The 26,777-nt window shown below is 36.1% G+C and overlaps 1 protein-coding gene across 21 annotated transcripts in view; it reads left to right on the forward strand.

Moving 5' to 3' along the window:
* PICALM (phosphatidylinositol binding clathrin assembly protein) overlaps positions 1-26,777 on the forward strand; it is a 102,787-nt gene that overhangs the window by 74,535 nt on the left and 1,475 nt on the right. For 6 of the 21 annotated variants that reach the window (XM_035722867.1, XM_027579382.2, XM_027579384.2 and 3 more), the window contains 8 exons: positions 3,286-3,393; positions 5,015-5,146; positions 5,239-5,269; positions 5,441-5,540; positions 8,119-8,142; positions 9,741-9,800; positions 11,174-11,278; positions 25,515-25,617. In XM_035722867.1, the coding sequence (XP_035578760.1) occupies positions 3,286-3,393; positions 5,015-5,146; positions 5,239-5,269; positions 5,441-5,540; positions 8,119-8,142; positions 9,741-9,800; positions 11,174-11,278; positions 25,515-25,607 (653 nt within the window). In that variant the 3' untranslated portion in view covers positions 25,608-25,617. Of the gene's footprint in view, positions 1-3,285; positions 3,394-5,014; positions 5,147-5,238; positions 5,270-5,440; positions 5,541-8,118; positions 8,143-9,740; positions 9,801-11,173; positions 11,279-25,514; positions 25,618-26,777 lie in introns of those variants that run through there. The other 15 variants (XM_027579385.2, XM_027579397.2, XM_027579403.2 and 12 more) reach the window with 6 other exon arrangements.

The raw sequence follows: 26,777 nt of genomic DNA on the forward strand, positions 1-26,777 counted from the left end.
AATTGAGGTTCTTGACTAGCAGACTTGGGCATGATTAAAAGTATTTAAAAATGGAATTTATGAGGACATTTGATAGAAAGTGTGTGTTTAGAATCCAGTGAATTTGCATTTGAATTCGTTTGAATTCCAATTCTGCTTCCTTACCTGTGTGACTTGAAACAAGTATTTAACCTTTCTAAGCCTATGAAAATTGGGATAATAATAGCTTCTGGGATTGTCATGAGGTTTACATATATGACTGTATAAAATCTAGCACTATGCCTGGTACGTTGAATTATCATTAAAACTACCATTGAAAACCATCTTGTTTATGCAAATCATTTTATATTTGGAATGTACTTTTTAACCTAAATTATTATATAATCAGATACAGCCTTGAACACTTTTTTCATTGCTTTTAGACTTTAAACAATTGCCATGGTTGTTGACTTTTTTGGCCCAGCATTTGCTGTGAGAAGCTCAAGAATTTCATATAACTTTAATGGCTGAATAAATATAATTAATTATTATAGCTGTAAGAATAGACTTTTCTTTTTCTACCTACTAGTTTATATAATACTTAGGATATAAATACTTAAGATGAACTGAAAACCCCTAAAAGATTCTGGAAACACAATTTAGGGTTTAAGTCTTGGTTTTGCCACTTAATAAATCTTTGACCTTGAGTAACATTGTTTAATCTCTTTGTTTCCTCATCTGTAAAATGAGGATAATAATGACTATCTCAATAGGGTTATTGTGAGGTTTAAATAATATACTGTTTATAAAGCTCTTACATAGTGTTTAATAGGGTTTAATATTAGAAGTTACTTTCACAAAAAGTATGAGATCTAATTTATTATGGAACTGCTACCAAAATCCCTTAACAAAACAGTACATTTTTTTTAAAGATTTTTTATTTATTTGAGAGAGAACGAGAGAGAGAGAGAGCACGAGAGGTAAGAGGGTCAGAGAGAGAAGCATACTCCCCGCTGAGCAGGGAGCCCGATGTGGGACTTGATTCCGGGACTCCAGGATCATGACCCAAGCCGAAGGCAGTCGCTTAACCAACTGAGCCACCCAGGCGCCCCACAACAGTACATTTTTCTGGAAGGTGTTTGGAATGCCTTTCTGTCCCCAAAGTTTGTTCATCTTGTACCTTTCAGTTAATTTATTATTGTCCTCCTGAGATTTGCTCTGCCAGGCAGTGGTTTCTAAATGTTAATCTATCAATTAGTGATGGTCAGTGGCAGAGTTTTCATTGGCCTTGGTGAAATGAAAGAGTCGTCAGTTCAATATCATGATTATTTTAAACAGTTAACCTTAACTCAGAGAGCCATTTCATCTTTTTTTTTTGTCCATAAATTTTCTTTTTGAAATGGTGATAGTAGCTTTTAATCTTTAAGTAACTTTTAAAAATTAAATCCTAACAGTATCCAAAAATATGACTTGGGATAAACAGCCCTTAAGTTGATAATGTTCATTGAAATGAAAATGCAGAATTCTTACCTTGAAGATGTATTACTACTTAAAAAAGATTGTTACTTTGAACTACATTGCTTACTTCCCTGGGAGCCAGTCAGCTATTAAAATTTATTAAAAATTTCTTTTTACTTTTTGCATACCTAGAGGTGTTTTAAATTTGAGGTGCTAGCCCTGGATTACTTTATATCCTCTCAAACATTTTATACTTTTAGGTAATTGTCTTATAATTACACAGATTGATGCCCCTAGGGACCTCAGGAAATGGCTCCTCTCTTTACAGAAAGTAATAAATGGATTACTATAAAAGATAGGCTTATCTCTGATAATAACCAAATTCTAGAAAGCTAGGATAAAATAGGAGAAAACAGGAATTTGATATGCTATCCTAGTTATAAATTACTGTTCTGTGTATTTTCTAAACTTTGGAGACCAGCAAGGTACCGATTCCAGAATCATTTAAGGAACAATATGTGTACTTCTTACAATTAAGCACGGTAGATTTTTGTCTTCCTTGAGTAGATACATCAGTTCTTTTTGTAAGGAGTAATGAGAAGAACCAGTGAGCCCATGGTGTAATTCTTAAACAGCTTGTACACTTTAAAATGTTAAATTCGTAAGTCTAGAAATCTGGGAACCTCTTGATGAATGGTCAGATAAATTATTTTGTACTTTGATAGTGTTTGTGTTCTCATTGTATGACCATTGTGGTGTTTTTTTTTTAAGATTTTATTTATTTGAGAAAGAGACAGCCTGAGAGAAAAGGAGAGAGAGAGAGAGCACAAGCAATGGGGAGGGGCAGAGGGAGAGGGAGAAACAGACTGCCTGCCCCTGAAATCATGACCTGATCTGAAGGCAGACCTTAACTGACTGATCCATCCAGGTGCCCCTGACCATTGTTTTTCAGAGTGGTTTAAGAATTAAGTAATTATGGAATAAGAACTTTTTAAAAAAGATTTATTTATTTATTTGAGAGAGTGCATTTGCTTGTGTGCATGAGCAGGGGGAGGGGCAGAAGCAGAGGAAGAGAGAATCCCAAGCAGATTCCCCGCCGAGGGCAGAGCCTGGACTCTGGGCTTGATCCTAGGACCCTGCGATCATGACCTGAGCCGAAACCAAGAGTCAGCAGCTTAACCGACTGAGCCACCCAGGTGCCCCTGGAATAAGAACATTTTTAAAAATTTGTGCCCAGTGGAATACTCATGCTAGATCTAAAATGCTACTTTTAGAGGGGGAACCTAAGGATTAGTGGATTGTAACTTTCAGAATCCTGTTACTTCTCAAATGAACTTAAACCATATTGCATTTAATTAACCATTGAAGAGAGGAAGGAAGGTGAGAGAAATAATGGAAGGTGGGGCAGGGGGAAGACTCCTGGATCTAAGTAGAATCTAAGTAGATTCATATTTTTTAAAGTACCGTAGAATACTTACTTCATTACGAAGTGATCATTTACATTGTGTATATATTTGGCTTCATGCAAAGTCCTGGAATTTTAGATGTGTTTAGTTTTTTAAAAATCATTAGTATACAAAATTAAGGTAAAAAGATAAGCAAAGCTTTTACTTTTGTAATGAAACAAACAGTAGTTCAACTTCAGTTGCTCTTTTGTCAGTTTTCTTTGTCAGTAGGATGATTTTGTCATGGAAAATGTCATCACCGCAAAAAGATACAGTAGTATTAAGAAACATTTTGCTTAAAGGATTGGTCTTGTTTCTCACTGAGGGAATTCATTGCTTTTTCCATTCTATTGTCATCATTATTAAGAGCTGTAAATGTAGAAATATTAAAGAATTGAGCTTTTTCCATTTTGGTTTTTCTTAGGATTCACTCCATCTCCAGTTGCACAACCACATCCTTCAGCTGGCCTTAATGTTGACTTTGAATCTGTGTTTGGAAATAAATCTACCAATGTTATTGTAGATTCTGGGGGTAAGAAAAATTGTTTTATTAATATTACTATAATGTTCTCATTTAGGTTCTGTGCGAGGACAGATAATAATACTCTTTTGAACATAATGTAAATAGATTAAATTGGGGTAGCCAGTGAAGTTGTTCCTCTTCTCCCAGCCACTAGATGAGAACTTCAAGGGATTATTAACTGTTACCCTTTTCTTAGTGGCAGTTTTGACTCTGGGAGGATTTTGTTTCTCCCAGAGCTAGTGAGATCTTGCTCAGATTAGATTGGTAAATTGCTAATTACTTTGTGTAGAATGTTGTGCTTTGTAGTCATTACAATTTTTACCTTTACTGAAATGAAATTGGCTTTTTTGAAAAGTAGGAAAATAAAACCTTTGGTACCTGACTTGTTGAGACAGTCTGTATTTAAACAGCTAGAATGTATTAAATATTAGAGCTATTGGGGCTTTTTGTTATTTTAAGGATGGTTCTTTCTATAGTATGCTTGTTCATTTGTCTTAAAAGAACTTAAATTTGTAGAACCAGGTTTCCATTTGTTTTCATTTACTATCTTGTTAATTTGAAGTTTGTGAAGATTAAGAGTTTCCATAAAATTTACTATTCTTAGCATGAGATGACCTTTGATTTTGGTTAGTAAGTAAGTTCAAGTCATTTAAAGAAACATTGAGGCATTTTTGATTTTATACTATATAATTATACAAAAAGTAAGCAAGCTTATAGAGAGTATGTGTGGACTAAGATTTTTTTTTTTCTGTGCACTAGTATGTTTATAATTATATTTTTTGATGCATTTGACTTTTTCCTTTTGAGTTTGTCTTAGAAAAAGGATAAAGTAAATAGAGATCAACTGTTCATATTTTGTAAACCACCATTTTTAGTGACTTTCTTTTTCAAATTCTCTATTATTCCTAGATCATGCTGTTGAGTCCTTTAGTGGGTTTGTTTGATTGGATTCACTTTACCTTCTCACTTTGGTAGAGAACCTTAAGGGATTTTATTATTTTCATTTCTAAGTAGTGTTCTAGTTTAGTAGGTGGTTTAATGTAGTTGGAGCATAAGGTTAGCGATTTCTTAGGTATAATTTAGGTTAACTGTTTTTAGACAGAAGAAAAGTAATAATCAAATGGTTCATTTTCACTTCCTTCTAATGTAGTGGTTTACATATACCTTACATTCTCCACTCTGAAGACTGTAAAGAGGTCTATAAAATATTTCTTAGAAGAAGCATTTTTCAAAGGAACAGAGATGTATTTTTTATCTCTATTTCTTCAGGTATAAGTAAATCTTCAGAAAATTTTGCCAGTGAGGGGGAGAATTACATTCCATTCCCTTCTCTTTCACAACTTTGGAATAAGAATTGTTCATTTGAATGCTTCTTTCTTCATCCCTTTTAACCTTAATATACTTTTGTCATGAAATGAGACATGATTTCTCCCAAAGCAAATTTGCCTTTTCAATCAGTTCACTCTGAAACAGTGAGTTTCTCCCTTTTCCATTTAAAGTCATTAATTAATGCCCAGTGTTGTGGAGGACTTTTCCAGCAAACAAGTAGAAAAGGCAGAGATCTCCTATAGAAAGCTATAGCACCATAAAGTCCCTTACAAATCCTATTTCATCTGTTTGTAACTTTAAGGCTTTGATGAACTAGGTGGACTTCTGAAACCAACAGTGGCCTCTCAGAACCAGAGTCTTCCTGTTGCCAAACTCCCACCTAACAAGTTAGTATCTGATGACTTGGATTCATCCTTAGCCAACCTTGTGGGCAGTAAGTAGTCTTTGGATTCTTTTAATCTTCTTTACGATAAATTGTGTTATAAAAATGAGTCTAGTTTTTAAATGCTTTATTTCCTGTCCTAGATCTTGGCATTGGAAATGGAACTACTAAGAAGTGAGTGTTCTATATGTATTATTTCCCCCATGTACCATTTAGAGGTTGATTTGGCTTTCATCTCAAAAATATGTGTAGAGCTCTTGCATCTTAAATGCTTTTTGTTCACTCTATAGTAAAGAAGCTTTATAATTACAGACATTTAACGTTCTCACTTATGTTTATTTAAAGTGATGTAAATTGGAGTCAGCCAGGTGAAAAGAAGCTAACTGGAGGATCTAACTGGCAACCAAAGGTTGCACCAACAACTGCTTGGAATGCTGCAACAATGGTGAGTTGAAAAAGCCCACGGTAACATGACTCATTTGGGAGAATAACATGAAAATGTTTTTAAAGTGATAGCTGTAAGTAGGAAGATTGTTTATTGAGTTTTAGATATATAAGTAATTTGTATTTTTTTTTTTAAGGAAGCTGATTATATTTGCCAGGTATATTTTAGTAGCTAATATTTATTTAAGGATTACTTTATGCCAGCCATCATTTTAATAAATAATGTGTGACTTTATTTTCTGTAATCCTCAAATAAACCTTTTGTGGTGGTAACTATTACTGTCCCCACTGTGCAGATGAAATGGAGGCACAGAGTTATTACATAATACACCTAGGATCCCAGAGTTCTTAAGTGATTGGGTAGATTTTTAGAACACAGGAAGCCCAACCCCAGAGCATAAACTCTACTGCTCATCTCAAATTTATTATTTATTTATCTAGAATATAAAATCTTTAGTGTTTTTCTGATCTCACCATTGGTAAAGAAACTATATGTGCTTGGTTTTGTTAATATTGTCGAATAGTTCATAGAGTTGATTTTCCTTACTTGCTGTAGTTATATTCTTAAAATCCCCTGAACACTGAACCATTGCTAGGTTCATACATACATACATATATACATACATACATATTTCCTCTAGTAATGGCTCATAGTTCACTGATTTAGTGTTGGGCTGCTTTAACAACGTAAGTGCAGCAAATAAGGAGACTCAGCTATACGTGTGTGTGTGTACATACACACACACACACCCCCCTTACATTCATTATTATCTTAAATCCTAAAAAATTCTTGTTCTAGTAGATGCCTTTTTTTTTTTTTAACAAAAAAGAAAATCCAATTCATAAGTGTGAAGTGACTTACCTGAAGCTGCCGCGCTCACAGGTGCTAGACTTGAGAATCTAGCTCTATCAGGCTGGCTCCACAGCCAGAGCAGCGTGCAATACACTGCACTGTTCCCTACCTTCTCAGTCCCCTCTGGTCATTGTTATAGCCAAGCTGAAACAAGGCAGAACCTCACTTTGTTCAACCTCAGCTGAGAACGAAGGTATTAGGCAGCAAATTTTTCACCACTCTATGCATGTCTGTCAGTGACCTTGAAAGTACCACAAACATTGATTTTGGGGGTCACAAATTTTAGCAAGTAAGCAGATTTATCCACTTTTTTTTTTTGGTAAATTTAACCACCTTTTAATTAATTAATTAATTAATTTATTTATTTATTGAAGATCTTATTTATTTATTTGACAGAGAGATAGAGAGCTCTAGTAGGCAGAGAGGCAGGCAGAGGGAGAGGGAGAAGCAGGCTTCCCACCAAGCAGGGAGCCCGATGCGGGACTCGATCTCAGGACCCTGGGATCATGACCTGAGCTGAAGGCAGCCGCTTAACCGACTGAGCCACCCAGGTGCCCTTAACCACCTTTTTAAGGCAACAGTTTTTCATTGATAGAGTTCACTGCCATTACTAATAATAAATCCTTGCATTTAATTAGCTTGTTAGGTTTTTTTACACATACCCTTACTATCTTGAGTCTGTTAACAGTGCATTCTTGGGGAAGTTTGAATTGATAGCATTCCAATTACAAGAATAAAGTTATGCAGTTTTTCTTTTGTAAGTATAAAGCATCTAGAAAGCAGATTTTAGTTGAAATCCATTCCCTCTGATCTGAATCCAGTGTTTCTCTGCACTGTCACATACCTCACTGACCAGGGGATGACAAGAGGTTAGGTTAGTGGATTTTTATAGCCTCAGGTGTGAATTATACACTGATAATACATGAAGACTGTTATAAATCCAAATGCTGATATGAAAATACAGTGAATATTTTCTATTTTGTATTAAATTGGTATTAACCTATTTGAAATATTAGAAGTTTGTAGATAGCACTTGACTTAAGATTGACGACCAGAATATAATAGGCATTTAACCATTTAGAATTTGTATGTAAGTTGATGATATTTATGGTACTCTGTCAATGTGTGTTATCTCTTAAGAATTTTGTTAAAATATTTGTATGTATGTATTTCATAGTTTCTTTTTAATGACTAACATATAGGGCTGGTGATGTGATTCACTACTTAGATAGACTGCTGCTTATGACGTTTCTTTACATTTCTAACCTTTTTATTAATCCATAAACACTGTCAAGGTTTTTGAACTTTTTTAAGTTAAAAAATTCATTGATATTTCATTAATATATATGATGATGTTATGCTACAAATTCTTTTAATTACTGCTTGCTTTTTTTCTGAATGGTAGACGTACAATGCAACTCTCTTTATATGGGATGCACTGAATTTTGCAGTGTTGACACTACTGATAGATTTTATGTTTTATGATACGTGTAATAAACTATTAGATATGTAAGGGGATTATGCCAGAGACTAAATTTCCCTTGTCAACCTTGATAGTGTTTTAGTATAGGTGTTCTTCCATTAGATATCGGAAATACAAGGGATTTTAGGTAGTTACTGAATGTACATGTGAACTAAAATGCTCTCTCTGTATTTTCTGTTGTGTAAGTACTTGTTCTAATCCAGTGTTATTGCATTATGTAATTGTTCTCCCTGGGAAAAACAGAATGGCATGCATTTTCCACAATACGTAAGTGACCAAAAACTAGCCTTTTTGCAATAAATTGGCATGCTATTAACCACTGCTGTAGCAGAATCTCATAACCTTCCAGCTATTACTTGTTTTCACATTCAGATTTTCAATGTGCCAAAAATTCTTTCTAGCATCTACTGATTTCATGGATGTGTTGCAGAATTGATTCTGATGGTGGCATGGGAAAGACAGATTTTTTTTTTCTTGCTTAATATTCTGCCATTTGCTGCCAGATGGCTGGGTGTCTTTGTGTGTATCTGTGCTGCCACTATGCACTTGATGATTTCTGAATGAAGGGAAATGTTGATTGTGGTAATGTTGAAAATAACAATTGCATGAAATCTTACAGGCTTCTGCTGTACTTGGCAGTTTGTCTACTGCTCTTGCAGCTCTCGGTTTTTAAGTAGGGAGAGACCAATAAGTCCTACATGCTCACTCAAATACTAAACTTTTAACTATTCACTTTAGTTATGCTTCATTTAACTTCTCCATGCATATGTTCAAATTGCCATATAATTTCAGTTATTTTTTATGTTTCAGCAGTGTTATTGGTCTTTCTCCTGTATTCAGTTTCAGTTTTCATTATAACACACACACACAGGGAATGTTGTTAAGACAGCAAATGTATCTAAAATGATTTTGTGCTCAGATTGTGTATTTACAGAGCATGAGGTGTAGGGTAGAAGGTGGAGGGGAACTTTAAACATCTTAGGGCTAGGTGGCTCTTTTAAGAATTAAAGCATAAGTAGATTTAAGAATTTCTTGCCCCTCCAAATTGGTGCTTTGCAGAAGATAGTTTAAATAATTTACAGAGTAAATTAGAAGAAATGCTAATATATGTACTCTGTATAAGAACTGTGTGCATCATAAAAATAGTCATACTCCAGTAGTGTTTTGAAATCTTTGGGGTTCTTTGAAAAAAAGTGAATTGAGGTCCTTAGAATAATTTTTTGGAAGATCAGATTATTAATTGATTTGGGATCTTTAATTTTTTTTTTCTTTCTCAAAATACTGAAGCACGTAGGAAAACATTCACTAATACTACTTCTGGGTAAACTTTTTTTTTTTTTTTTAAGATTTTATTTATTTATTTTAGAGGGAGACAGCGAGAGAGAGCATGAGCAGGGAGGAGAAGGAGAAGCAGGCTCCTCGCTGAGCAGGGAGCCTGGCTCTGTGCTCCATCCCAGAACCCTGGGATCATGACCTGAGCCAAAGGCAGACGCTTAACTGCCTGAGCCACCCAGGTACCCCTGGGTAAACATTTTTTATGATAGTGATAGACTTTAAATTTTAGAATTTTCAGTATTTTTTTTAAATCTGAAGATCTTTAAAGCTATAAAAAGCACATTGTAATTTTAGATCACTGTTGTATCTAAGTTTAAATGGTATTTTCTAATTCTGCTTTTCTGCTAATTTCGAGACACTCTTTCATTGAGCATTAGTTGACACAGATTTATTAATGATCATAAGTGTCACATTTAATCACAGCTGTCTTAGCAATTCTTTTTAGTGGAACTACAGCTATTGATTCCTTGAATTCAATTGACATAACATGAGTTATACATCCTTGTTTATTTTTTTCTCCACCATGTCAGGCACCCCCTGTAATGGCCTATCCTGCTACTACACCCACAGGCATGATAGGATATGGAATCGTAAGTACTTTTCCAGACACAACTTTTTGAAAATAGATTGATTCATATTTAACATGACTTTTTACAGACTTAACTAAAAAAAGAACTTGGTGACACACATACCTTTAGTGCCTAACATAGAACCTTGTATCATAGCATTGGTTTCATAAATATTTCTAGAATAGTCATTATACAGCAGATATCATTTATGAATGTTCACAGTATTACTTGGCTTATTTTTCCCCTCATAACTTCGCTAAGTATTTTATACTTCATTACAAACTCATTTAAACATCCGTGTTAACTCCAACCCTTTATTTGTGTTACCTTACATTAACACCATTGAAGTCTTATAACCTTAATACTGTAGGGGAAGGGAGGAATTAACATTTCTCAAATTGTGTAAGGGTAAATTTAGTCTAGTACAGGCCAGAGAAACTTTCCTAAGACAGTGATTGCTACCATGCAGAAATAGTTGTTTTACCTTTAAGCTGCCCACAGTCCACAGTCTACGCTGCCCTTACTCTCCCAGCTGTCTTAATATGTAGACCCACTTAGATAAGAAATGGAGGGAATGGCTTCAGCCCCCTGTATGTGTTGGAAGAACTGTTGCTGGTAGGAGGCAACGTCACATCCCGTGGGGTTGCTACTGTGCTGCTGCTTTAGTATCTTAGGAAGTAGCTTGGAGTTGAACTGAAAGGTGGAACCTGTAGGAAGGTAAGATTTTAGAGTACGGCATTTTAACCAAAATAATGTAGTGGTGTGTATGTTCTGTTTGGTTACTTATTTGTGTTAATTTTATACCATGGAGTAGTAGTTTTTAAACAGAGAAATGGTTGGTTGAGATTCTATTTTCAGTTACTCAAGAATGAACTAATCTCTTCATGTGTTATTTAAGCCTCTTCTTGGTTCTCCCTAACAATAGATGAAATAAAAGGAAAGAACCATAGAGTGTAAACCTCTTCAAAGAATCAACTGTATTCACTTCGGATCACTTGCATATGGCATAAGAACTGATAAAGACAGTTTACTTTGAAATATCTTAGCCATTTTACAGTTTGAAGTTTTCCTATGTTTGCAATTTCAGAATTGCAAATTTGATAATTTTGGATTGGTTAAAATTATTTTGTCTGCCATACTGTAGAAAGGTTTAAATTTTGCTTAAATTTAAGCTTTTCTTTTTTTTCCCACAAACCTTAAAAGTGTACACATTTAAGACTTAAAAAAAACTCTTAAGAATTTATAGCTGTCAGTCTTATTTGTATTCAAAAGAATTTTTTCTTTGAGTTAAAGTAAAAGTACTAGTACATTCCATTCCTTTCATCCTTCTTTTTTACTACTTAAGGAAGATGTTAGTCGACATTAACTAAATTAATATTTTTCTATTTTTTTAGCCTCCTCAAATGGGAAGTGTACCTGTAATGACACAACCAACCTTAATATACAGCCAGCCTGTCATGAGACCACCAAACCCCTTTGGTTCTGTATCAGGAGCACAGGTACTAACGTGCCACATGTAATTCTTAATGTGCTTGATGTGAGAAGGATAGAATACTAAAAATTCCTTTTATACAACTTAAGAAACAAATTATGTTTTTCCCCTTCACGGTGGATGTTATTTGCTTCCTATCTTTATCATCTAAAAGAGCTTTTAAGAATATTGATTATTTGGAAGGAACGGACAAGCAGATTACAAACATTTAGAATGGAAAATTCTTGACAACTTGTAGTTGGTCAGTGCAGAGGATGGTTTTTCTGAGGTTAAGGAACCTATTTTCTATTCATGATTCTGGCTTGCTCTCCTTTGTGAGCCCTAGAAACCTTGAACTCTCTAGTGTTTTGGCTTGAATGGTGCTACAACAAAGGTGTTGCCCTTGGGATATTTGTGAAACATGGCAAGTCTACAAAAAGTTGTGAATGTTATTTTTTCGTTAGATAACTTCCTGCCACTGAGTATTGTATTTAAAAACAAATTAGTGGGGCGGGGTGGGAGGGTGGGAAGGCAAAAAATCCTTGAAACGCCATGCTGACCTAATTTCTTTAAAGGCGAGACTTTGCTCTTCAAATGTTTCTAAGACCCTCTCCCGGTTCCTGAAATTTCACCCCAAATAGTAATACTTTTTCATCCCATTATTGTTAGCATTAGGGGAATCTGGATTTAAAAAAAAAAGCTTTTCCCCACTATGGTTAGAAGATATGTGCAACTTCTTTGTTACTCGTGGCATACTAGTGGATGAGACACTCAGGAAGTGATAGAATGGCTTCTCATTCTTTGTGGCCCTGCTCCTGTTGTGTGACACTTAGAAATAATTATGCACATTTGTTAAAGTACTCCTTTCTTAACACTGCTTCTGATGCCAACTGATTGGTTATTTTCATGTGTTTAATACTTGAAAACATTGGTGTGAGCATTTGGTAATGGGCTTGTTATTCCTTTCCCACTGGAATACATGTAGTATTTACACTTGCCAGTGCCTACAGTGTTAAACTACCAATATTAGTTTGTATTGGTCCAGTTTGAATCTAGTCTATGTATTTCATAGACTCATGAACCATTGGCAATCAATCCTTTTGTTTTTTAGTCTTTTTGAGTATTTAACTCATAAATTGGCATCTCAGGGAGTACCAGTAACTTGGAGTGGATAGTGAATTTAGTTCTGATTAAAAGGTAAAATCCATGTTCCTTGTAATTCATATATTTGCCCAGATGCCACTTTTTCCCCCCTTTTTGTTCATGTTAAAGTAACCTTTCTTCCTGTTCCTTAGTCAAAGTATTTACAATGAAGATAGCTGGAAATGAGAGTAATTGATGCAGCCATAACTTTTTTATAAGTCTGTTATTTTGTATGTATTTGGTTTTATAAAATGGATTATGGAGATACATATATATATATGTATATATATAGTTTGTCTTCTTTACCACTAGTAGTTCTAAATACTGGCTTTGCTAAAGAAATATACTAGATTTTATAATCTTAAAATGTTGATGCTTTCCCTATTGGTGTAGATGTTTTCTTGAGATTGTATGTCTTCCTCATGTCCTTTATTTTTTCTTTCAGTTTTTTTCTTTGTTGCTTATATTTTTAAGTCAGATATATATCATTTATTTTTTTAAAGATTTATTTATTTTAGAGCACATGCGAGTGGGGAGGGAGCAGAGGGAGAGAAGCAGACTTCCCACTGAGTGTGAAGCCTGATGCGGGGCTTGATTTTATAACCCTGAGATCATGACCTGGGTTGAAATCAAGAGTCGGATGCTTAACCAACTGAGCCACCCACGCACCCCTATCATTTATTTAAATTTTTTTTTCTGTATAGACTAAGTGACTAGCACCTTAAATGTATTTAAGAGAAAAAGCCTTAATCCAGTGCTATAAATTTACCAGGAACTGCTGATTACAGTAAGTTTTTCCCCCATGTGTGGCTGACCCTATGTCCCCAGTCTGGGTCTTGTCTTGCAGGTTCCTGTCTCATAAGCAGAATACATTATAACCTTAAGCTTGGATACCTCAACCTGACATTTTCCAAGCACTTATTATCTCACCTTCTTCTCAAAATAATTTTTAAGGTAGATGGGCCTACTGTCACCATCCCATTTTATAGATTGAGAAAGCTGAGACTTGGAAAGGTTCTTCAACTAAGTAAGTGCTGAAATGCAACTTATGCCCAGGAATCCCTGGTTTCTGGTCCAATGCTCATTTGTAACACTTTGCCTCTCTACTAATGGGATTGGGCCCATATGCCTACTATACTAGCACTGTCTTCCTTTTGGGCAGCAGTGAACCACTCTGCAAATCTTTGGGTTTCTTGATGGATTATAAACTACATTTACACATTTCAGAATATAATTTCTGTAGATGTGAAGAACATCTGTAGTTTTGGGAATGCTTTTAACCTTACTCAAACATTTTATATGAATTTTGCTTTAAAAAGAAAAAAACATGGTTTAAAAATTTGTAGTAAAAATCTGCCTTTATAAAAAGTAGCAGCCCCCTAGCATCTGCTCTTATTCTAGGTTTTATATCCTGTTGCCTTCTAAAAATCCACATAACTCACTGAAACACCAAAAAAGTACAAGAATTTCCATGGGCATGAAAAGAGACAGTGACAGAAATACCTTTTCCTAATGAAATTATGCCAGAAGAGAAGAGAATGAGAACATTAGAGTAATAAGTTTCAAGTTAAGAAATAAAATTTGATGTTAGTCCTTAACTCTAAATATAGATTGAAGAGAGCACATGAAGGAAGCAAATGGATAACTAGGAAAAGAGAAAATCAGGTGGCAGTGAAGTGGCTCAGAAAAGCTTCAGTCAGTTTCAAGCAATTGAAAATCAGACTCTCAGATTTTTTTTTTTTTAAAGATTGTATTTATTTATTTCAGGGAGAGAAAGCACAAGCAGGGGAAGGGGCAGAGAATTTCAAGCAGACTCCCATGGTGAGACTCTCATGACCCTGAGATCATGACCTAAGCCGAAATCGAGTCTGATGCTTAACCAGCTGAGCCAGCCAGGCGCCCCAGGATCTCAAATCTTTTAATGTTACTTTTCATTCCTTTTCCCCTTTGTTCTCCAACTGTTTATCACAAAGCCCCATTAATTGTTTCTCTGCTGTCATTAGATCCATCCTTCTTGCTTTCTACAGCCTTCACCCAGATTGGAACCCTTTATCTCATGCTTATTTTACAACAGTCTCCCTGTGTTTCTTACCTTTCTAATTTAATCCATTCTGTAAATACTGGAATAATCTTCTATGGGCAGTATTTTTAGCATCTTATCTCCATATTTAGAAATCTAAGGAAGTGAATCTAAATACAACTGAACATAAAAGCCATCCCCTTAGCTTTCCTTCTTTCTTAACAGCTACCTCACAAAAGTGTGCATATTTGTAAGAGTAATAGTGAGTAAACAGAACATTATTAGGTTCTTCAATTCCCATGCCTTTACAATTCTCAGTAGGTATCCAGTGTTTTGCTGCTTGTCTGTGCCAGAAAGCCTTCATCTGTCATAAAGTAGATTTATTCTTTGTTCTTTTTTTTTCCTTTGATAATGTTTTTAGTTTTTTTAAGGTTTTATTTTAATTCCAGTTAGTTAACATACAGTGTTATATTAGTTTCAGGTGTACAATATAGTGATTCAACACTTACATACCTTACCCAGTGCTCATTCTTTACTTATTCTTTAGTCCTCTCTCATCCCTTTCCAGTACTTCTGAGATCTGAAGTTCTTTTCCTTATCCTGCATTATTTTTCTTTATAGAAGTTATTATATTACCTGACATCTCTTTGTCCTGTCAGTCTATCCATCTATCCATCCAGTCCTGCAAGAGACTCCTGAAGTGAATTATAAGCCTCGTAGAGGCAGGCTTCTGTGTGTTTGTTTACTTCTGTGTCCCTGGTTCCTAGAACAGTGCCTGACTCGTAATAGTTTTGAACATTGTCAAACAAGAACATTGTCAAACAAGGGAATCTGGTTGAAAACTAACCTTTTCTATTATGTAACTTACTTGTTCTTCATTGATCTCTCTTCTTACTTACTTAATAACCATTGTGTAATAATTTATAGCCATATTTAAAATTGGTTTAATTTGTTAGCTAATAGTTACTGTAAGCTAAAATATCAGATGACAGTCACCTAAGAAATGAAGATACCTTTAATTTCATGATTGAATATTTTTAAACATTAAAAATTATGCTGTTTATCTTTTTTTTTTAAGATTTTATTTATTTATTTGACAGAGACACAGGGAGAGAGGGAACCACAAGCAGGGGGAATGGGAGAGGGAGAGGCAGGCTTCCCACAGAGCAGGGAGCCTGATGCGGGCTCCATCCCAGGACCCTGGGATCATGAGCTGAGCTGAATGCAGATGCTTAATGACTGAGCCACCCAGGTGCCCCTAAGCTGTTTATCTTTGAATTAGGTGAGATTTTTTTCATGCTTTAATTTTTAATGGTTCTGAGCCAGTCCCTTGGATTAATTTTTGCCCATTCAAATGCTAGTTGTAGGGGCGCCTGGGTGGCTCAGTCGTTAAGCATCTGCCTTCGGCCCAGGTCATGATCTCAGGGTCTTGGGATCAGCCGCATGCTCTGCAGGGAAGCCTGCTTCTCCCTCTCTCACTCCCCCTGCTTGTGTTCCCTCTCTCGCTGTCTCTCTCTCTGTCAAATCTTTAAAAAAAAAATGCTAGTTGTAACCAGAATAATTTTTCTTAATGAATTACCTTTTAGTTCTCTCATTATTTTCCTCCCTTTTTTCATTTGGATTCAAAATTCCTTGAGGACAGAGAGAACATGGTAAAGTAAACAGTAATTTAAATGTAAAATGAAATCCCATCAAAATAAAATCTTTTAATCAAATCCCAGTTCTACACCTATTGCCAAAAATCTTTCCCTGATCCTTAAAGTGCTTTTGGGGACCTTTTACTCACCCAGGGCATAACTTGTATTTTCTGGTCTCTTGCTCACTTACTTTAAATTAATATTTTTGAGAGTATCTCAGCCCTACCAGATATGTTTATCTTACTGCCATTTAGTGAGGCATTCTAAACAATTGTGTTCTGTGTCCTACATTATATCTAGGTTACTCTAAGTGCTGCATTAGTATTAGCTAATACCTTCCAGATGGCTCTTAGCTCAGACTAGACTACTCTGTTCTTTACGATATTGTCTTTAATTTAATAGACTACACTGTAGTATTGAAATTATGCCTTCCTCTACACTCACCCTGCTCTCCCCTCATTTTTTGTCCTGGCTTATTCTGTAATTTTTAGGTATTTTTATGTAATTGTTAGTTGCTCAAAAATATGGGGATTATGTTCTTCTGTTTCATGCCCAGTATTGTAGCTTTTAAGCAAAAAAATATGTTCCGCATTATTGTATCTTCCTAGATGTTTGACTACATGGAAAATACTAGATCCCTGTGGTTAGTGATTTTTTTTTCCCCTCTTTTCATGCTTCCTCCCAGTTTTCCTCACTGATGGCTTTTTATGAGTGTGTTTGTTTATTAACTTGAAGAGAATGAGGACTCTTACTCCTTCTCTTAATAGTGTTTTATATAAATCTTACTGGTTCTTATTGGTGTATACATTGAAATGTCCATTGCTGACCAATAGTTTATTAAACTCATTCTGCATTGCATTATGCAACTTTTCTGTTAAAAGCATGAAGACTGTTAATCTAGTTAGTTTCAGTTTTCTTTTGAAGTCACTATGATGTGCAGTAATATTCTTTTAGTGGATGTTTATCAGGCAATTTAGATGTTGTTGAAGATCTTGGGGGGAGTGGGTGTTATGTTAGTCACATTCTTATCACTTCCTTATATGAGAAACTTACTCTGATCCCATACCAGTCTATTTTCCCAAAAGCAATATAAAAACCAGAGTGTTAACGTAAGGGTATTTAATTTTTAAAATAGGCTATTAAAAGTTTTGTTGGTTTCTTGATTGGTATTGGTTTTTGTTTCGTTTTGTTTTAGTGGAGGGTTGCCAGTTTTATTTATGGAGGATATGGCTAAAGACACAAAATGGCTGCTGTGTTTTGTTTGTAACGGCCAGTTTTAAGTAAGTCTGACATCAGTTAAGTGTCTGAAAGGAAACAATGGCTTGTTGTGAGTGCCTTTTACCCTTCTAAATAGGGACACTGTTGGATATAGGAATAATTCAAGTCTTAAAAAAATTGCCTTTTTAATGACTTTCTTGTGTGTCAGAACTAGTGGCTCTTTTTGCTATTAGGCTTAGTTTCTTATTCTTTTCTCTTTTTCTTTCTTTTCTTTTCTTTTCTTTTTTTTTTTTAACTTCCTGGTGTGTTAATTGTGGGTGTTGGCAGTGCCTCTTCTGTCAGCTGATCTGCCCAGCTGGATTTCTGTTAAGAAGGCCTTTTGCCTTGTCAGCAGTGCATTATGCTCATTTATCCTTGCCTCCTAGAAGAGATCGTCAGGAAGTTTACTTTGGGAATTGGGGATTTAATACCATAGGTGAGAGTGGTTCTGTAGTCCCTGGGGCATACCTGAATCAGTCAAAACAAAAACTTGAGTCCCATGTGCTGACAATTAATAATAAGACAATCTATAGAGTAAGGCCTTTTTACTGGGTTTTTGCTAAGAACATTCTTTCTAAAAGGTAGAGATCTAATTTCTTGTCTTAAAAAAAACCAGAACATATTCTTAAAATCTTGAATGACTGTAAAGTTCTACCTCTGTGATGAACATCAGTGACCATATACAGCACTGTGTGAATAGAAAATACAGGGGTGTACTGACTGTCTTAATATTTACTAGAGAAGTCCCTTTAAAAAAATTATTTCTCTCTTACCACTTTAACTTTTACCTGTATGTTAAATATAGCCATAAATTTTAGCTGAGTTGAAATTAATTGGGATAGCAGATTTTAGAGGGGAAACAAAAGCACCTGCCTTGGAGTCAACAGATCTGCATTACAGTCTACTGTTCATGTCATGGGGCTGCCCCTAACAGTGTATACCACAAACTTGATGGCTGAAAACAGGGTCCCAGGGCCATGCTCCTCCAAATCCTCTGGAGGAAGATCCTACCTTTCTTCTTCCACAGAGGGAAAGCGGTAGCCCCAGTCATTTTTTGGTTTGCAGCTCTAGCACTTCTAGCGTCTTCCTGTGTCTGTCTTCATGTGGCATTTCTCTCTTATAAAGACACCAGTCATTGTATTAGAGCCCTTTTAATGACTTCATCTTAACTTCATTACATTTTCATAGACACTGTTTCCAAATACGGTCACATTCATAGGTCCTGGGGATTTTTGTGAGAGGACACAATTCAACAGAGTGTCAACACCTCACTAACCAAGTGTTTCAGGGCAAGTTGACTGTGTAACTTGGGTAAGCCTCAGTTTCTTTTTTTTTTTTTTTTTAAAGATTTTATTATTTGAGAGCAAGAGAGAGAAACAGCATGAGAGGGGAGAGGGTCAGAGGGAGAAGCAGGCTCCCTGCTGAGCCGGGAGCCTGATGTGGGACTTGATCTCAGGACTCCAGGATCATGACCCGAGCCGAAGGCAGTCGCTTAACCAGCTGAGCCACCCAGGCGCCCGAGCCTCAGTTTCCTAATCTGTAAAATGATAATTTTACCTTGTGTACTTTATAAGTTTGCTATAAGGATCAAATAATAATATTTGAAATTGACTTAGGAATGTGGAGGTTTGTTTTCCTTTATTGATTATTATAAGGAACTTTTTTGTTTTTAGAAGAAAATTATATAAGGTTGCCTTATTTTCAGTACTTATCTCTGTTCCCAAATTCTAATTTAATTTGTTCTAATCTAATACAGTTTATATTTCATTGCATGCATTACAAATAATCTTGATTGTAAATAATTCATGCTTCATTATTTTGAAACCTTAATTATAACTCTTATCTGACAATGTCAGATAAATACACGGACACAGGCCACGGTGGTGACAGGGCGGCCCTGCTGAGCATGGTCTGCTTTAGGGTATGAATCATCCATGTGCACAGTAGATTGTGGACACTGTTCACAGGAACCAAGCCACATCATTCTTCAGGAATTTATCAGCAGCACTTTAATTGGTTCAACGTTTGTGGAATGTAGTGTTACCCAGAAATATAAAACTTTAGTTGATAATAATTAAAATATTTATTTGGACCAAATAAGTTCTGTTTTGTGGGGAGGGGTAAACCTTTTTGGAAATGTCTAAGTCTAAAATTCTCTCCTTAGACATTTTTAGTGGAAATTCAATATATAAGTCAGGTAAAAGCGGGTAGCCTAAATATGGAACACAGTTTGGAAATTTTTTTTTTTAACCAAGCTGGAGTGCCATATTTCCAATACATGGCAAATAAGGGGTGTATTATAGGCACATTTAATTACTACTTTGTCTTACAGTAAGAAGTTGATACAGTAGGAATCAGCAGTTTAAGTGGGACTTTAAAAGGACTTCTCTCTCTCTCTCTTTTTTTATTTTTATTTTATTTTTTTTTAAAGATTTTATTTATTTATTCATGAGAGACAGAGAGAGAGAGAGAGAGAGAGAGGCAGAGGGAGAAGCAGGCTCCCCACTGAGCAGGGAGCCTGATGCGGGACTCGATCCCAGGACCCTGGGATCATGACCTGAGCCGAAGGCAGACGCTTAACCATCTGAGCCACCCAGGCGCCCCTCTCTCTCTCTGTTTTTAAAGATTTTATTTATTTATTTGACAGAGACACAGCGAGAGAGGGAATACAAGCAGGGGAAGTAGGAGAGGGAGAAGCAGGCTTCCCGCCGAGCAGGGAGCCCAATGCAAGCAGGGAGCCCAATGTGGGTGCGGGGCTCAATCCCAAGACCCTGGGATCATGGCCTCAGCCGAAGGCAGATGCTTAACAACTGAGCTACCCTGGCGTCCCTAAAAGGACTTCTCTTATCCTTGGAAGCACTTCTTATATAAGAAGATGTTTATTTTTAGCTATGTCAGTTAATATTTTCTCCCATCAGTTTAAGAAATCTTGTGATCTATTTCCCTCTCCCCAGTTTGGTTTTCTTTAACTGTCAGTTTAGGTTGCCATAATTCTAATGAGATGACTTAGATGTCATTTTTTTTTAAATGTTTTATTTATTTATTCATGAGAGTCAGAGAGAGAGAGGCAGAAGCAGAGGGAGAAGCAGGCTCCCCACCTAGCAGGGAGCCTGATGCAGGACTTGATCCCAGGACCCTGGGATCATGACCTGAGCCGAAGGCAGACGCTTAACCATCTGAGCCACCCAGGCGCCCCTAGATGTCATTTTAGAATAACTTACAGCTTCTGTGTTAACAGTTTTTAAATTATTATAGACTCTAGCAGTAGTCTGATGCCCCTAAGATGAGTAATGCTTTGAGGGTGACAGGAGTAGTGTTGGCATAACTTTGTGATGTTACTGATGGACAGAGGCCCAGCACAGGGTTACGTTAAACACAAACCCAAGAAGCAGCTGTTAGAGGCAGTAGACTGAACCTACATACAGGGCAGGCCCTCTCTATACAGTAGAGAAATCCTCTCTTTTAGCCACACTTCCCAGAGACAGCTGAGGAATAGCATCATCTTTTAAAGATTTTGTTTATTAGAGAGCAAGAGAGAGGAAGAGAGAGTGCACTAGAGGCGGGGAGGGTCAGAGGAAGAAGCAGAAGCCCTGCTAAGGAGGGAGCCCAGTGCGGGGCTTATCCTGGGGCTCAGGGATCATGACCTGAACCGAAGGCAGACAGATGCTCAACCCAGTGAGCCAACCAGGTGCCCCAGAGCATTGTCTTTAATAATGCTACACTGTATATTTATATCTCTATGCAGCTGGATCCAATTGTGCCACTAGTGTCCTGGCTATGTTCTAAACATCCAAAAACAACTTCTTGTTCTGATGTTCTGTAACTCTGTGTTCAGTTTATAACCAATGTTTCTCTCTCTTCAATGTTTTGATTGCACAGCATTATCAGGAAAATATTTTTTAAGCATGTACCCTTGTACATACAGTTAATGTATATTTATAAATTATGTATTCCTACAACAATATATTAGGTACATTTAAAAACAAAAATAGAAGTGTTAAACAGGTAAAAATTAAGAGAGAAGTTCTAGTATTTTCTTCTAATGTCCTACTTTGGAGATTATTTTTATTTTTATACAGAGCTTGTTTTATCACCAAAAAGCATTTTAATTTAACATGTTTTAGAATGCTTACCTATGTGTAAGTCATTGCTAATTTCAGAACAAGAGACAGGAAAATATGTTTCCTACATCTGAGGAGCCTAAGGGTGAGTATAATATGGACACACAAGTGACTGGTTGATGGCAGAATAAGAACCATTATAAGAGAAACAGAGTGTTGAGAACACAGTGGAGAACAAGAGCGACACAGATTTGATGACGTTTGAGCTGGGCCTCTTATACAAGAATAGATAAGCATTTGATTGTAGGTGATAGGGAAGTTTGAACTAGTATTTGAGCTACTATTATTTGAACTACTAATATATGCCAGGCAGTGTACTGGATGCTTTTTGTATATTTTCATTTAATCCTCAAAACAGTCTTAAAGGGAGATAGAATACTGGGTCTAGATATATTTAAGCCCCATTTATAGAAGAGGCAGGATTAGATTCAGTGCTATCTTTCTATAAAACTGTCATCCCAAAGGAAGTATACCCATTTTTCTCTTAAGATGTTGACTTTGCTTCTCTAACAAAGACAAAGTGAGTCTCTACAGCATTGCTATTTGGTATCCAGGCTTTTGGGTGACTGCAAAATTCAAATGGAAAGAAAAGATGTGACAGAGTTTCTTCTCCAAGAATGTTAAGCACAGCTAGTGATATGTCAGAAGTTTATCCTTAAATAACTCAATTCTTTATTCTCCTGTAAGCTTTTAGTTGCACTAGTCTCACTTTGAGACTGCTGTTATTTTCTTGTTCTGACCTGAAATTTTCTTTCTTTGGTGTTGAACAGGAGTTTGATGGAGTAACCATTTTTGTTTTATGACATTTGGTTGCTAGAATTCTTTTTTTTTAAATCTCTTAAGTATGTTTGACTTTTATTAAAGTTATGATTTCTGTACTCTGCCTTTATTATAATAAACACATGCTACAACAACTATAATAAACACATGCTACAACCATGGGTAACATTAGAATTTTTTTCCCATTTCAACATTATATTTTAAAGGTTGATTAGAATGAAGGGAAAGGGTGGAGGAATTTCAGCTAAGAGTTACTATCAGTTACTTATAAATCTTAGTATTTCTATTTATATGCTGCTCTTCTTTCACTATTTCTCAATATTTTATTTTCCTATAAAATGAGAAAGGAAGACTATGTCTGTATTAGACTTACAGTAAGAGTGACTACTCTTTGAAAGCATATTCAGTTGTGGTATAGGTCAGTTTAATTTGAATAATAGCTGTGCTAATTTTTTAGCTCTGTGGGAGTTGGTATGGAGGATATTTGAAATAAATGAGTAAGAGGCCAGGTTTTATTTAGTTTTTAAAGATTTCATTTATTTGTTTATGGGCAGGGAAGAACTCGAGTGGGGGAGGGCCAGAGGGGGAGGGAGAACAAGAGAATCCTCAGTAGATTCTGCCCTGAGCATAGGTCTCAATCCCATGGCCCTGAGATCATGACCTGGGCCGAAATCAAGAGTCCGATGCTCAACCAACTGAGCCACGCAGGTGCCCCTGGATTTTTTTTTTTTTTTTTTTAAATAGGCTCCTTGCCCAGCATGGAGCCTTACGCGGGGCTTGAACTCATCACCCTGAGACCAAGACCTGAGTGGAGATCAAGAGTTGGACACTTAACTGACTGTGCTCCCTCCCCACTCCATGTTTTGGGTTTTTTGTGATGACATATTTGTAGTAGGATTTTTTTTTTTTTTTTTTTTTTAAGAGAGCACACATTCCTAGTATTAGCAGCCCTACATAGTCTCTAATTTACTCATAGAATGATAAGTAAAGGAAGGTCAGCTCTTTTACTTACAGGTGACTTTTCAGACTTTTCCAATCCCACTGCTTCTCACCCACCAGGATCCTGTTGGCCCCTTCATGCTCTTCTGTTCTTCCTGCTTTCCTTGAGCAGTAATTGGGCTATTGCAGCATATTTCCTTTTCTTTTTCCTTACTTACTCTCAGAGCTTGCTACTTTCTCAACAGTGCATGGTGTGCCTGTGCTTTGATGCAGGTGCCAGGAAGAGGTGGGCACAGGTGGTCCAGGGCTGCTTCATGGCCCTGCCTTTAGCACTCTGTGGTCAGCCAAAGCAGTCTGGGCCACTGTTTCATGTGCTTGAGATGAGTTTGATTACAATAAGTTTGAGCTTATTACAGGGATATTAGGTCTTGTTTTTTCATGTTTTAATTTGGCTACATATTTATAAATGAAAGTTATAGGTATGTGGATTTTTCTAATTTAAGTCAGAATGGAAGCATTAGTTAGAATCTGGCACTTTTTTCTACCCAAGGAACTTGATCCTCTAACATTTGTAAGCCTGTAGGACATATCTCTAGCAGTATGCACTCACGCATTCAGAAGAATAGAAGTGTTCCCTTTTAGCATATTCTTCGTGCATTTTCCTCTGGGACTGTCGGGTCTTCAGACTGCCATCCTCATGAAAACATGACTAAGACATTTTAATGTGGGGCTCTCGTAAGAAACTTGAGATTTTGGATGCACTTTATCCACAATAAGGGATTTTTGGTGTTTTTGTTTGAACTTCAAGTGAAAGAGAAAATCTGTTTTGTAGAGAAACCCAGTTAATCTTAGACTCTGTCCAGCTCTCAGTGACTGGTGATCACTTTACTTAAAATCATTCTGCTTCTGAATGGTCATCCATGGTTGGTCAGAAGTGGGGAGGAGGAGACATCCTTCCAATTGTGTTGTACCTTACTTTGTCTCTACTGGCTGTTACTTGAATCCCCAAATCCAGACTGCTGCTCCGTCCTACCATTTGTAGCTGCCTGTGTAAGTTCATCATCCTTTCCGTTGTCTCTTCCCATTGTCTTTGAACATTTATTTTTGAGGGCAAGGTATGGATTAGGACAATAGCTCAACCACTAAAATAACTGAAGATGATTTCCAAACCTTTAAATTGCTTTTGGCATCCACAACAACAAATTGCGTATACTTGTGATGTAATATTTGCTGAAAGTCATTGGCTATTCATTCTCTGTAGTGCTTTTCTTAAATCAAAAGGTAGAAATGAGATCACTTTGAACCAGCAAAAACAGATGATGAGGATTGAAATTCGTTATAGGATTTGAATGTTGGAAATATGAATTGATATATTCCCGCTTAGTCAACTTCGATTTAATACTCACTTGAACATCCCTAAAAGGACAGCTCATTTCATAACGCTTGCATGCCTCTGCAGTCTTATGCAGGGGGGAGGGAAAAAAAAAAGTTTGTTCCAAACTAAAAGGATTTGGGTTTGGTTTGAAATATTCAAATTAGGTTTGGTGAAGGAGCTACACATATGAAAATGAACATCATTATTCTTCAGGAACTGGCTGTCTTTGAGGGAATACTAATGATATGTTATTGAGTTTAACAAACTATTTGCCTCACCATATATTCAAATTAAACGATAGCAGCTAATTCCAAGAATCAAGCAAATGTAATCAAGTAGAAAACAGAATCAGTAATCTTAAGTATTCCCTATTTTCAGGGCATATGCGGGCAGTTAGACTAGGTGACCTCTAAAGTCACTTTTACCTCCCAGAGTATATGCATCAGCTACAGCATGTCCAGAGAAAGAGCAGGAGACAACTCCATGTGAAAACAGTATGAGCACTGAGGACAAGACTTTCCACCTCTTAGGAAAGAAGGAAAGACTATTATGGATGGATGTATTGGGTCTGGACTGAGGTCAGAGTTTGCATAGCTTTTGACAAATAGCCTGGACACACTGGAAGCCATCTTTCCTCAATCAAAAAGAAAAAAATCACAATTATGCACTTTCTTCCCCTCTTTCCCCCACCCACAATAGAAGTCTTAACTGTGGGTCAGCTTTTATCAACCTTTTTGAGTAAAAAGACTTTATTCCTTTGGAATTTCAGAAACAATTTGTTTTCTGAAAAACACATGCCATTGGATACCTTTAACTTCACATGTGATTGAAACTTTTGTTTTAATAATTCCATTTTCTACAAAGGCTGTCTTTATATTTATTAAAGATGACAAAACAAAAACCACTTCTTCTTTCATTACATTTTCTGCTTTCATGTTCTGTCATTCAGAGATCTTTTTTTCTTTCCCTCTCTCTGTCTTCTTTTCCCCCAGCTGTCGGCAGCATCCAGCCCCTCCAGTCACAGTCCTCACAGAGCTTCAGGAAAGGACCCTTTTGCAGAGCTCTCTTTGGAGGATTTCTTATAAATCACTTTAGGTATTGCTGCTTGTTGGGTGAGATGGGGACTTAAATACTTTAAAAGTTTATCAAATATTAAACACAGTTCACTCTTCTCCTTTGTTTCTTTAAAGAACTCTAGGTTCTCGCTCTTCCTCCTCCTCCTCTATTCTTTAGGTGAAGAATAAAAATAGATCAAAATAGGACCTAAGGACAAACAACTTTTGGAAAATACTTTTAACATAATTAGAAGGTGTGAAATCAAAGAACCATCTCTCATGTTTACATACAAGCATCCACTGCTCACAGCAGATGGATGGGATCAAATATACCACCCTTAAAAACTGGGTGTTTTCATCAGTCTTAAAAGTTGTATGGAGAACAATGCAATTCTGCATGTTGGATTAGAGCTTGACTAGGAGCATCTCTAGTTTGAATATAATGTCCCTGAACATGATTTGTGAAGAATTCATTTTAATAGTTTCTTTTTAAAGTGTTATATTTATGTGTGCCTTTTCATTTAAAAATAGTAACATTTTCCCCAAAACAGACTTTTTTTTTTTAAGTTAAGGGCAAACGAATACTTTATGCCCTTTTTGATGGAAGAATTCTGTTTGATCCACACTGCCTCTTTTTGCTGGAAGGTGGTGAAATTTGTTCTTCTTGGTGCTCTAGCCCCCAATGTAGATAGAGCTTCTAGATCTTTGAGAGTTGAAAAATCTTCTGATTTGACAAGTTTATTAGCACATCTACTTCACTAATGTCTTTGGATGAACAGTTTAAGGGATATCCTGAGTGAAATATCTGAGCAAACATGAGGCCCTATTGAAAACTATTCCTTTGTAGATCGTTCAGATTTTTATTTATATTAGTAAAGAAATGATTTAGTAAGGATAATATTTCTCTTCCCTTAATTATCTAATTTTATGATATCATTTGGAAATAAGTCATATTGTGCTTCTCTGAATGAGATTTTCACATGGAATATTTGTGTTCATGGACAGATGTTCTGAACTTGTCATTGAAAAATTGTTCATTTATTTTTTCTTCCCCTGTCTCTTGGTTTTTAGTAATTAGAAAGATATATTTGGAAGTCCCTCTAATTAGGCTTCAGATATTGAATGCTGGCACATGATGAGCTGATACTGACTTGGTTTTGTAATCAGGGTTGTGATAAACATGCAGTAAACATTTCTGGG

The sequence above is a fragment of the Zalophus californianus genome, chromosome 11 (assembly GCF_009762305.2).
Source record: "Zalophus californianus isolate mZalCal1 chromosome 11, mZalCal1.pri.v2, whole genome shotgun sequence".
Taxonomy (NCBI): Eukaryota; Metazoa; Chordata; class Mammalia; order Carnivora; family Otariidae; genus Zalophus; species Zalophus californianus.